The 13,995-nt window shown below is 34.6% G+C and overlaps 2 protein-coding genes across 3 annotated transcripts in view; both read left to right on the forward strand.

The window, feature by feature from the left end:
- The window catches only part of LOC107708582 (exosome complex component RRP41-like), a 21,678-nt gene extending 20,746 nt beyond the window's left edge, over positions 1 to 932 (forward strand). Inside the window, exon 7 of the mRNA XM_016512845.1 lies at positions 927 to 932. Coding sequence (XP_016368331.1) covers positions 927 to 932 — 6 coding nt within the window. The remainder of the gene's footprint in view (positions 1 to 926) is intronic.
- A 3,794-nt stretch (positions 933 to 4,726) lies between these two features.
- On the forward strand, positions 4,727 to 8,539 carry LOC107708587 (B-cell lymphoma/leukemia 10-like). Of its 2 annotated transcripts, none has more exons than XM_016512851.1 (3): positions 4,727 to 4,997; positions 6,477 to 6,765; positions 7,873 to 8,539. In XM_016512851.1, the coding sequence occupies exons 1-3, from the start codon at positions 4,947 to 4,949 to the stop codon at positions 8,274 to 8,276; spliced, it is 744 nt and encodes a 247-aa protein (XP_016368337.1). In that variant the 5' UTR covers positions 4,727 to 4,946; the 3' UTR covers positions 8,277 to 8,539. The 2 variants fall into 2 exon arrangements, with proteins under 2 accessions (XP_016368337.1, XP_016368338.1); XM_016512852.1 differs by having other exon boundaries at positions 7,876 to 8,539.
- The last annotated feature ends 5,456 nt before the right edge of the window (positions 8,540 to 13,995 follow it).

The following is a 13,995-nucleotide window of genomic DNA, read 5'->3' on the forward strand; positions in this document are numbered from 1 at the left end:
TTAGGGTTGTATGTTACATCTAATGTTGTTAAATGAATGTTTATTGTATTATTTCAGTTTCATGTGTGTTACCATTATGGTGTTTAGTGTTTGTGTGAATGACACTGTGCACCTTCTATATATGTTATTATTTAAAAGCTGCTTGTGATGGGCTTTGGTTCATCATGTGACTTTCTCATCACCTCCTGCATTTGGTGGTTATCAGTGTATTACAAAGGTACAAAACAGATTTCAGTACTTCAATAGGTTGGTATATTATCATTATATCAGTTAATGAAATTACGGTATTTAACTGTAAATTTAAGTTAAAAACCATCAAACCTAAAACGTTGCTACCGTATTTTTCACTGTAAAATTCCGTCAACCACAGCGGCCGTTTTTTTACCGTAAATTTTATGGAATTTTTTTTACAATGTGCACTGCCGGCTTCGTGGAGGACACGCCGCTGGCCGATCTGTGCCATGCTGAGGAGAGCGGAGGATGAACGTCTCTGGCGCTGGCCCTGCTGCCCGCAGCGGAAACATCGCCCTGCTGCAGATGGACGCCCGGCTCCACCAGGACCACTTGGACGCTTTAATAAAGGCAGCCATGACGGCGTAAAGGTATGTGCACTGCCGGCTTAGTGGAGGACACGCCGCTGGCCGATCTGTGCCATGCTGAGGAGAGCGGAGGATGAACGTCTCTGGCGCTGGCCCTGCTGCCCGCAGCGGAAACATCGCCCTGCTGCAGATGGACGCCCGGCTCCACCAGGACCACTTGGACGCTTTAATAAAGGCAGCCATGACGGCGTAAAGGTCTCAGTAAAGTCCTGGACGGCGTTGTGCGTCAGCATCTCGAAGAGGTTTCCGTTCTAACCAGAGATTGAGAAGGAGAGCGGCTTTGATGGGAAAATTAACTCACTGAAACAGACTGTGCTCCCATTGTAGAACTGAAGCCTACATTTAGCTGAAAGATTTGAGCAACAACAAAATCACGCCATATAGAATATCTACAGAAAATCTGTGTTTTGTAATAATAAAGATCTCCAGTTTTATTAAAAAGGTTTTGGTATGTTTCTAAACAGCTGACAACAGTTTTTCCTTTTGTGTACCTCTGTACACTAATAAAATATAAACATTTATTCCACATCTATTTTGTACTGCCAGTAGTTTATGTGCAAGTCTGTTTGTAAAAATTACAAACTGTCTGTTTGTGAATAAACATATCCTAAGTTTCGAGAGGATGTTTCAGGGGATTTGTGAGTTTATGAAAAGCTATTAAAAAAACACAAACGCTTCTCTAGTCTTTTTGTATTCTATCTATTTGTTTTCTTTTTGTTTATTATAAAATTAACAAAAGAAAAAAAGGCCTCTAACACTAGCTTGCTCTATTCTTTTTCTGTTCTATCTGTTTTCTTTTTATTTATTATATAATTTTTTTTAAAACTTGCTATGTTTACTGTGTTAAGCTAACTGAGACTTGTTATAGCACAGATTTTGATTGCTTCCATTGTCCTCATTTGTAAGCCGCTTTGGATAAAAGCATCTGCTAAATGACTAAATGTAAATGTAATGTATTAATTAAATGAATTATAAATAAATAATAACATTTAAAAAAATTGTAAAAAAAATAATTTTTTAAAAATCTAAGGTTGAAATGTGTAATAAAGTAGCGTTTAGAAGCGCAGCGCTGCTTTGTTTACAGCGGTTACCATGGAAACAGCTCTATTTCTGATGTTCCGTCAGCGCCACCTGCTGTCAAACAGTGGATTTACGCTTTTATTCAGCCTGACTGCTGTTTTTGTTCAGACCAATGAGAAAACAGGACCAAAATTTAGTTTAGTAAATCTTAACTGGTAGATGGAAAATAAACTATAGTGCACTCTAAAAATCTCAACACTTCAATGATAAAGTAGCCTATGTAGAATTGTTTATGGAGCAGATAAAATGCCTGTAATGTATCATTTTGGCTCATCCTTTTCTTTAAAAAAATGATTTAAAGGCTGAAATGTGACGTTTGTTATTTTGTAAAACTTTTTTTTTTTGTCAAAACTTTATTTGAACATGTAGTATATTAATAGATAACATGATATGTTGTAACTCACCAAACCAATATTTTATATTTGTTTAAAATCCATTGGTTTTCAACATAATTTCAGTGTGTGTTTGAGTACTTCTTGAACTTATTGTGATAATATTGAAAACTGTGATCATTTTGGTCACTATAATTGTGATATGAAACTTTCATACCATTTTATCTCTAAGAACGATAGCTATGTAAAATAATTCTGATAAAACATGCAAATGTGCCATTAAATTATTGGAATGTTTTCTTAAACTCTCAGGGTACTTCGGCTGACAAAAAAAAGTCTGAAAATCCCTGTCCTAAGTGATTATTTAAAAAGTTCATGTGTTATCATAGGTAACTGCGAATTCAATTATGTGCATGTTTGCTCAAATATATAAGCAAAAACTAATGCAAACAATAGCAATCCAGATTTGTTTAGTGCATCAATGAAAAGCTAATATAAAGCATGATATTAACCATATTGGACAAACAAGTTCATGCATATGACAATAAGGTGCTAATCTGTAATTATCCTATTTAACCACACTTGGATACAAGTCCTTGAATACTTGCAGATATACTTCCTGAACATTTCAGCCATAATTCTAAAATCTTCACTATCCAGATAAACCAAATTAGCCATGTTCAAGGGATGATAAAATCACTTGAAGTGCTAAACGCACCCCAACACTACCACAAGAGCCACTAATGAGTAACAAGCTAGTAATGAATAGGATATTACAATTCTGAAATTATTATTAGTGCTATTAGTAAGATTAGACATGATATGGAGGTTGATTGATTGCAACAGCAGCCAATGAGATGATGGTGAAGGTATAAAACCCAAACCTTGCAGTGAATCACAGCCCAGCAGGAGGAGCCCAACAGCGTCTGTAACTTTAACTCGGTACTTATATAGTTACACTGTAACAAAGAAAGGGTAACACTTTATTTTAAGGTGTCCTTGTTACACGTTACATACTTACTATTATAATAACAATTAATTATGCTAGTAACCCTAAGCCAAACCCAAATCCTAACTATATAGTAAGTACATGTAGTTAATTAATATTACTCAGTACTTAAATGTATAATTACACTGTAACAAGGACACCTTAAAATAAAGTGTAACTAAATAAAGTGTAACCTAACTGCCCTATAGCGAGTATGTTAATAAATAATGAATCATTAAGTTATAAAAAGGAATAAAGAGAAGTGTGCCAAACCGTTCATAAATGTCAAAGAAATGCTCCAGTGCCTCATGATGTGCAAAAAATGCACAAGAAATGCAGATGTTGATGTTACAACCTAATAACAGGTTTGCCATTCACCTCCATGTGAGCTTGCTGAAATGTTGCGAAATAATTAGAAATAAAAACGCATTAAAAGTAATGAAGCGCCGCATCAGGTGTGATTCACTCCTCCATAAAATATATATATTTTATATCCTCCTGAGACCCAGCTATGGAGTTTTTGCCTCTGTAGTGGACATTATATTTTAGTGAATTTCTCTGAGACGTTACATGTCACAGTTTTAAGTCTGGATGTCCTGTACAGAGCACATTCAGGGCTTTCCAGAGATACCAAATGATTGGATGTTTCACCATGACCACTCCCTCTCCTTGGTTTTTAAAAATGGCTGACATTAATTTAGTGATAAAATTGTACATCCTTATGGAAATATGATAATATTTTGTAATTATAATTTAAATCTGATTAATTTTCAAATTGTTTGTCATAAATCAACATCTCAGGAAAATGTTATGGGGTTTCAAATCAAAATATGACCTTCTGTTACGAAACAGGACATCATTTCATACATGTCCACTGTAGAGGACACCAGGACTAAAAGCATGTTTATTATACATTTTGGGAGACAAAAGAATTGAATAGGAAAACAAATTATATATCAATATTCTTATGAAATATTAGATATTATTTTTTTTTATTAATCCTGTTATATTTCTCAGCCAGACTTTTGTTCCACACTCCAGTCCAGCAGATGGCGGTAAAGCACGTATTAGCTGGTTTGCCAACCGCCAAAAACGCTTAAGAAGAAGAAGAAGATTCATTAACATGAATTTTTTTTATTTTTTTTTTTATTATGCAATAGAAGAACAACAAATACAATTACAAAGACAAGTAAGAACAAAAGACAATAAGGGTTACAAACAATACTCCAAAGCATACTATGTTAGCTTATAAGATTTACACCATGAAAGAGTCTTACATGCAATAGAATTATTAGAGTTTCTTAAAGATTACATACACATCAAAATCTTTCCTGCAAATAAAAAAGTAGGGAGTTTTCTTTAAAAAAAGGTACACTTATGAATGTAAAATTTCGCAAGATATAGCAATAGATTAATACTAAATTTACAGTGAGAAGGGTCTAAATTCAAAGAGTAACCAAAAAACACTGGATATAAAAAGTTTGGATATAAATATTTTTTAACAAAATTGGAAAAGTCAACCCAGAACACTTTAGAATAAGCACAGTCCCAAAACAAATGATTGATTGTTTCTTCAGACTGAAGGCAAAAGGAGCAATTGGGGGAAATACTATTGTTAAATTTAACAAGTTTGTAATTTACCAGATAACAATTATGGATAATTTTGATAGAGACTTCAACAACTTTATTAGATAAGAAAGAATGATGCGCTGCATTGTGACGTCAGAGTGCATCAAATAAGGAAGTTGGAGATCCGGTAGTTCCCCTGAACTTTAAGAGAACTATTAGACAGTTCGCTCAAGAACCAGCTCGGGCTTCGCCATCGCATGTTTATGAAAGTCTAGTCTTTTCATGCTTTTCCCGTCTTTGATGTTGAGTTGGTAGTCATTTTTTTTTCTGTCCGGAACTAGTAGAAAACTCAAAAAAAGGTGAAAAGCAGACAGCAGCATGGATGTTACTCACCTGACGGAGGACGAAATGGCCGATATAAAGAAGGAAGTAAGAAAATGTTATGTTTTTTATACTATGAGTAATGAGCCTGGTCACTGATTGGTCCCTGATAAACCAATCAGAATGAAGAAATGACTCCTAACTTAATCTGATTGAGCTCCAGGCATCACAAACAGAGACATGACTAACCAAGCTTTTACCTTTTATATGCAGATATATATATATGTTCATGGTAGCCTCATCAACTTGCACCTGTTGTAAAATTAAGCCAATCAAGTGATAATATTCCAAATTATTTTGAAGATCTTTCAGAGTTGCAGAACACAGGATTTTTTTTTATTTTTTTTTATTGATTGTCCATCGCAATGGACATCAGGTCTTGAAAGATATCAGCAGGAACCTCATGAATTATGACAGCTTGAGAAATTTGTGCAAGCATTTTAAAGCTAAAATACAGAGCTACAAATTCGAATATTAATGTTTTATGAACATTGATGTTAATTAATGAAATATTATTAATATGATTTCATTAATGTCTTCAAAGTGACCATAGCCTGTTAATCAATTTTTCAATGGTTTTAGTGAACAACACACACACTGATGCCTTGATGTTGTAATGCACACAATCTAAATAACCATCAAGTACACATAAGCACATTCACATACACACATACTCAGATTCACCCACTGCAACCAACATAACTGACTTCATATCATCTTACCTTGTTTCTACATTCTTACTGTATTGCTCATTCTTACAGTATGTGTTCTTTTCAAAATCGTCAACACTAGTTCAAATCTAGTACACAAACTCTACTTCATGAATATGAGGGTTTTTATGTTGCTTCAGTCCTGGCGTCCATTGTAGTGGACATGAAAAAAAAGGAGTTGACACAAATCAACTAAAAAAAAAATTGTTTTTTTGACTCATTTCTATATCGGAGAAGAGCATATATCAAGTGGGTAAAAAAAATGTAGTTCGATGAAAAAAAAAACATATGTCTGAAAGGGTTAAAGTCAGGATGAAACAGAAGTTGTGATCATCTTTTGTTCACTGTTGCCAACTCTCGCGAGACAAATAAGCTTCAAAAACTATCCACTCATCTCTGATCACCTGTGAGAAGAATAAGATTGGAGAGATGGAAAGGGAGATGAAGACAAGAGCTTTAACATAGCCACATATGTATAGCCTAATAAAACATATTCAAACCAAATGTATATACTGTGTTAGTATTAGGCATACTTGTTTTTATTATAGCTAGCCTGTGATAATTAATTTGTATTTTTTATCCTGTGGTGGAAACGGGCTTCCATTAAAAACTGCAAAACTGCATACAAGTATTTGCACTTGAAACTCCTTGCTTTGACTAGTGCATCGCACGCTTGTCAACCACAACACTTCTGCAATATGTAGGCCGTGGGCAGCACCAATCTATTTTTGTGATTACGTTTGTTTGTCTCAGAAAATATTACTTCATGAATATCATCCTTTAAATATTTCCCTTCGGTTTTTCTTTTTCACTGTAGGCCATAGACAGGTTACGGCCGTACCTGGTGGATAAGATCATCGCAGAGCGGCACTTTGATTACTTGCGCTCGAAGAAGATCCTGACCAGAGAGGACACAGAAGAGATCAGCTGCAGAACCACGAGAGCGAGGCGCACTAGCAAGCTGCTGGATATCCTCGCAGAAAACCCACGGGGTTTAGACATGCTTATTGAGTCCATCAAATGGGGCCGAACGCTCAACTTCATCATCGCAAAGATCACTGATGAGGTGCAGCGCGTGAAAAATGAGCGACTGGAAGCATTCAAAGGTAAAAAAAGAATGGTAGCACTTTAGTTTAGGGACCAATTCTCGCTTTGTTTATTAGCATGCATATTACTAGCATTTTGGCTGTTTATTAGTACTTATAACACACATATTAATGTCTAATTCTGCATGACTATATTCTAGATCCCTAACCCCATACCTAAACTTAACAACTACCTTACTAACTATTAAATAGGCAGCAAATCAGGAGTTTTTAGAGGCAAAAGACTACTAGTTAGTTAATAGTGAGAATTGGTCTCCAAACTAAAGTGTGATATATTATTTGTGATATATACTGTATGTCATATATGTGACCCTGGACCACAAAACCAGTCTTAAGTGTCAATTTTTCAAAAAATAAAAAGCTGAAAGCTGAATAAATATATTTCCATTGATGTATGGTTTGTTAGGATCGGACAATATTTGGCTTTAGGCAAAAGACTACTAGTTAGTTAATAGTGAGAATTGGTCTCCAAACTCAAGTGTGATATATTATTTGTGATATATACTGTATGTCATATATGTTACCCTGGACCACAAAATCAGTCTTAAGTGTCAATTTTTCACAAAAAAAATAAAACTGAAAGCTGAATAAATATATTTCCATTGATGTATGGTTTGTTAGGATCACATATTATTTAAAGGGGTCATATCATGAAATCTGATTTACTTGATTATTTATTTATTTATTTCATTTCCTTTAAGACTTGAGAGTAAACATCCACTGACAAATGGCTAAGATTATTGTTCAGATGAAACCATCCACGTGTTGCAGAGACGTAAACCTGCTGTCTGAACCCAAAAATCTCAAAAAGTTTTGGACCCCATTTACACACCTGTATTTAACAGTTGAGATCGGATCAACCAAATCATATTTTAATATCCAGATGTAAACAAGGCCAAATATTCCTTCTATATTAATACAGCATTCACACTGAGAGTGTGAGCTTTGCGGCGTTTAGAAATGACTTTTATACGCTTAAAAAGATGAGCTGATGCTGCTGAACCATGGCTTAAAAAAGACTATCTGCCCTAGATTTTCTGGCCATATAGTGAAGCAGAAGTGGTTAATCAATGGGGTTTTCTTTTCTAATGTTTTCATGTATTGAAGCAGGGTCCTCAGCTAACTCAGGTCATTCAATCACAAAAGGAGCAACCAATGACTTCTCCAAAATGGACTCGGACTATGACAAATACTCCACTATATGCTATCATCCCGAAGGGGAAGGAAGTCGGTCGTCCTCTGTGGCTACGGGATCCTTTAACCTGCGTTACGGCTCGAGTCGAGTGAACGAGGCTCTGTCGGTCTGCGGAGGGACTGGCAGCATGAATGTGTCCTCCACCATCTCATCAAGCCTGCCTAAACCTGGAGACCCCGGAGCTCCGCCGCTACCCGAGGAGCCCGATATGGACGTCCAGGATCTAGATGCTGCTGTTTGTGGAAGCACAGGAAGTAGCGGGGATGCTAATTTCCAGCCGCTGCGCTCACGTTCTTTGTCTCCGCACATGTCGTAGCGCAAACGTTCAACACGATCGCCTGCATTCCATCAATGTGAGAGATTCAGAACATTTTCCAAAACAATAGTCTTTCAAATGTCTCTCACAAGCATTGTCACACTGTAAAAAAAAATCATTTCAGTCAAAGCAACACACTTGGCTGAACATGTTGTTTCTGCTTACTTTAGCTGTATGCAATCTACTTAAATATGTACAAGTTGGTAACACTTTACTTGAAGCATTATGAAGGTACATGCATAATGCATTATAAAGCTATTTATGATGTACATTGTAATGCATTATAAATAATTGTGATCAAAGCTGAAATGCATTATAATATTTGAAGGTTTGTTTGTCATGTGTTGTAATGCATTCGATTTTCTAAAGGTGCACTGGAAAAAATGATTCATTGAATTGACTAAATTTTTTGAAGGTAAGTGGTTGCAATCAATTTATTTTAGATACATTTAAGTAAACACATTTTAACTAAATTTGTTTATTTAAATGTAGCTAAAATAAATTGACTGGACTTCAAAAAATTTAGTAAATTCAATGAATCATTTTTTTCAGTGTGTAACATAAGTACTGAATAGATAAGTATTATAGTGTATTATAACTGTGGTTACGATTATTCATGAGATCATACAATGCATTGTAAGGTGCATTACATGGCATAATTAATACATTTATAATGCTTTAAGTAAAGTTTTACCAATTTTTGTTCATCATTTATTAACTGAAACTGGGCAGTGTATTTTTAGTTCCCTGCATGTTTTGCATACAGGCCTGGATCAGGACGGTAAATGTTGCTTATTTGATAGAAGAGTCAAATGTGTTATTCCGAGTAAAGGGAAAAAAACCCTGTTGGTGTTTAATGCTGTTGTGTTTGACATTTAAAGAGTTTCTAAATTGTGTTTTTGTGGTTACCATTGTGCCGAAGAGCAGAGCTTGTGGTTAAGTTGTGGGTGGATCCATGATTTAAGTTTATAGTATGTTGTTCCACTCAATGACATCAGTGCAGAGTTACTTCTCACTTGTTCACTGCAAACATTTGCTATGCTGACTACAGACAATGTTTTAAGCGTGCAGTTATAATCAAGAGTTCATATTACCCACTTTTATAAGTAAATACTTGTGTAACGTATTGACAAATGTTAGGTAGACTTCACCTTATTTACTGTGTTATAGCTGTTAAATGTAGACAGCCTTGGGTGGGTTTTACATGGGATTAAATCTACTCAAACAAATTGAGTGCAAATTGTTACCTCAGTTTCATTCTAGATCAGTTTCACTTTCACTCTGTGAAGAAGGGCAGTCTGAATATTATGCTATACTTTATTTTGTTTTATAAAGAAATGAGAAAAATCATGAGGTTAAGTAATAATTTTAGTTTTATTTTTTATTCCTCTTTATTCCTTTTAAAAAGAGGAAATGGAGTATTGGTGTTAAGAGTATTAAATTATGTCATTATGATAATGATGCGTGTGCATACATTGTGTTTATATTTTGTTAAACAGTTACATATTCATATATAGGCCTAGTTACAGTTCGTCAGCTTATAGTATAAAAGTGCAATTGGTCACACTTTATTAGGTGGCTTTAACTAACATGAAATACATACACAGCTATGGATTTACTGTGTAGCTGTATGTTCTGGAAAATTACCATATTTACTGCTAATGAGTTTGAAATATGGTTAGATTTAGGAGTATGGCAGGGTTACGGTTAAATGCAAGTAATTCACATGTGAAGTACTCCACCTATTAAGTGTAAAAACTTCATTTGATAATTTGATTCCACACAAAAACATATGAAGAGAATTATGACTGACTGATCTGTGCAGGTATATTAATTAGAGTGACTTTACTCCTTCAAGGACATTATATAAATCTCACGTTTCATTCTGACAGTCAGACAAACTTATATAAACTTATATAACTTGCGTTACTTATTTGAAAAAGTAACTCAGATATTCTCTTGTAAATTAAAAAGTAATGCGTTACTTTACTAGTTTCTTGAAAAAAGTAATCAAAAAGTAAGAAACTACGTAACTTGTAATGCGTTACCCCCAACACTGCACGTTTCATTGATGAGTTGAAGAGCAAGACGAGTTTAAAATGACAGGGCGTTTCACACTGCACTTAACCTGGGGATATGGGCGCTCTAAACCCCGCTTTTAACCCCGGGTAAAGGCACGTTTCACACTTAGGCCTAATTCTGAAGTGGGTTAGCACTGCATTTTACCTGGGGTTATGAAACAATCATTCAAATGTAATAATTCAAGTGTGAAAAGCCCTATTTTCAGCTTTGTTGACTCCACTCACTATTACAAAATGTCTACAAATAACACAATTATGTATCTCTTATTTAAAGATGAGACATCATGTAGTTATTGCAGCATTTTCTTATTTTTTCTTAATACTTTACATCCACACCCACAAAGAGTGACAGACAAATGAAGTGAATGCTGCACAACCTGCTGAGAAATGTTTGCATGTTATCTGATGTACTGTACGGCGTGGGGCGATTTTAAAAAATGTGAATTATCTGATAGAACTTTCAGCATCACTGATAGATAATTCAATTTGAAGATGAGCTCTGGTTCTACCAGTTTTAAAAAAACTGCAAGGCAACAGCTTCAGTTCCTCAAAACATAGAAAAGCCCTTTCTGAGTTAAGTGCTGAGTCAGTCCCATGTCCTGATTTCAGAGTGAGTTGGCACAAATGTCTGACGGAAAGCCTTTTTCGTGTAGTGCTCCAAATAATCACTTGGCATGCCACAGATCACACATGGACCCTCAGTTTGTGGAAAACTGAAATATTTCTTAAATATATATATATTGCCTTTTTAATTTCACTATAGACAAAAGCTAAATTAGTAACATAGCAGTAGAATTTTTACTTAAGATAAACTTAACTTATGTACTTACCTAATCATAAATCATAAAACCTAGTAATCATAAATAAACCAACCAACCTATAGTAATTTCTGCAGTCTGTAAAACTAGCCAGTATGTGTTCTGCTGCACATCAACACTCTGGTGTAATACTACAGTATTTAAACAAAATTTTTTATTTTCATTTTTCTATGAAGAGTTTTATTTGCTTTTAGACAAACCAAACAAAACAGGTTTAAACCATGATCTTCCATTATTATCTGATTCGACCGATATAAAAATGCACTTTAAGTAAATGACATTGTTTCAGTTTTTTCAGTGCATATTTATATATGTACAGTGAGTACTGGAATATGAAAATAGGCAGAAAAATGTAGGATTTTCTGAGCTTGAATCCACACCTCGTCTCCGACGACTGCAAACGTGACGTTGGAATATTCTGAAATCATGGATAACATGGATAACAAGTTAGGATTTGCTCAAAATGGATGCAAATTTTTCCATGATCTCTTAAATCGTTATGTTGATAGCCTGATAAAATCATATGTGATTTGAAAAAAAAAAAACAACGTGCAAAATAGAAGCATTTTTTAAATTGTAGGTGATACACTAGTAAACACTTTCCATGCCTTGAGAATTTTGCAATATATATTTATACACACACACACATACTCATCATACTATATCACATCTATTTTATTCCATAGGGACATGTTTAATAACAATCACAACACTATGTGTGGTAGTAAATATTACGTTTCATATGGGTGGCGTGACTTAATCTCTTTTACGGTTTGCATCTGATTCATTCTCTGATTTTTTTTTAGTATCTAAAGCTACAAAACTCTTTCCATCTGTCAAGTCTTATATCGACATGCTTGTGTTTTACCAGCCAATGAGACCTTTAATATTGGTCCACATGTACACTGTAAAACAAATTCTGTAAAATGTACAGTAAAAAACCAGCAGCTGTGGTTGCCGGAATTTTACCGTAAAAAATACAGTAGCAAAATTTTAGGTTTTACAGTTTTAACTTAAATTTACAGTTAAATACCGTAATTTCATTAACTGAAATAATGTTAATATACCAACCTATTGAAGTACTTCTACAAAATCAGCAGTCATCATAGTCATCAATAAGCAGAACAATAAGTACACTAGAGCATATACAGTGGCTCCAAAGTCAAGCTTAAAATGAATGATTAGATACTAAATATCAAACTAAGCAATCTGCAAACAAGTAATGCTCAACTTTCCTTAGAGTTTACTTCACTTTTATGATCCTTTTATGATTTTTTGCTGTCCAGGTGATTTTTAGTGGACGTATAAAGCCAGTTCCTCTAAAGTTTACACAGGTGTTCTAGAAGAGTAATGACAGGTTTCATTTCTCACAGTAACTGTACAGAGGTGCAAAAACTGAGCTTGTTTGGGGTCATATTGGAGGCAATTTTGATTCCCATTATATACATATGTGCATTTTAAGATGACTGGAGAGCAAAAAATGGATAACAAAGTTTTAAAAGCTTTTTAATTTCTGTCTGTGCTAGTGAAAAAAAGTTAACAAAGAAAATAAGAATAGCATTTGGGTTTGGAAAGACAAAAATGATAGCAGAATGATGACCATTTTCATTTTCCCTTTACATATCAATATGCAAAGCTTGTATCATCTATAAGTAAGTTATATAGATGTTATTGTTGGGGATTTCTTGTCAAAAAAAAAAAAATGAAATAAAGAAAAATTGTTCAAGAACTAGAATGTATTGTAAAGTAATGCATTTGATCTATATTAGCTATATAAACACACTGGTCAAAGCCACATGTTTTACCATGTTCTAGTTCAGGTCTGAGGATGATAAGTGAATTTACTGATCAGGAATGTGTAAAAAAGTTCATTAAATGCATTCACAATATGCACACATTCATTCTTAATCATATGCTGAAAAATGAGCTGTTTGCATTCCTGGATATTACTGTCAGCCCTTTAATATTTCTGTCATAACACAGTTGTCAAATATTAAATGTTTACTACTTACTCTTAAATCTCACTTTTTGACTGTTAAAATGGAAGTTGTGTGCGGAAATTCTCGCTCGGCTTGTGTTTGACAACCAAAAAAGTCCAAATACTGTTTGTATTAAACCTAGCAAACTTCTTTCTGAGAAATGTTTTTCTTGAGAAGTATGCTTCAAAAGAACACTCCACTATTTTTGAAAATAGGCTCATTTTCCAACTGTTGGAAAATGAGCCTATTTTCAAAAATAGTGGAGTGTTCCTTTAAGTGTCCACTGTAACTTCATTCAATTCCTCAGATCAGTGCGTCCTGTACTGCACATACCATCCAGCAGGGGGCAGTACACCACCCTACCAAAAACGTTCATATCGTCAGTTATGCAATGTCTGACCCTTAACAAATAAAAATGAGGATGCTGAATACATTTCTAGTCACTGATTTACCTGTGTTGTCCAAGCACAACTAACTACTGGTATGTGAGACAATGTCTGCAAGTCTGTTTTGCTGTGTTTGTTCCAGCAGACCTTCACTATCAGCTCATCCTTCTGTTTGATGGTGTGGTGATCTGCTCCTGTCTGCACACGCTCAGTCTACAATGGCATTCTCTTGCAGTTTGTAAGTCTCCTGGATGTGGCCGTCCCATTAAAGGGACAGTTCACCCAAAAATGAAAATTTGCTGTTAATTTACTCACTCTCAGGCCATCCAAGATGTAGACCTTTTTCTCTTCAGTAGAACATTAAAGAAGATTTTAGCTGAAACCGTACTCCTTGGTGATTCATTTAATTAAATTAATTAAAATTTAAAAAAAAAATTTTAATTAATCAAATCAAC

Source organism: Sinocyclocheilus rhinocerous, unplaced genomic scaffold, assembly GCF_001515625.1.
Source record: "Sinocyclocheilus rhinocerous isolate Xijiao unplaced genomic scaffold, SAMN03320098_v1.1 scaffold25, whole genome shotgun sequence".
Classification (NCBI taxonomy): domain Eukaryota; kingdom Metazoa; phylum Chordata; class Actinopteri; order Cypriniformes; family Cyprinidae; genus Sinocyclocheilus; species Sinocyclocheilus rhinocerous.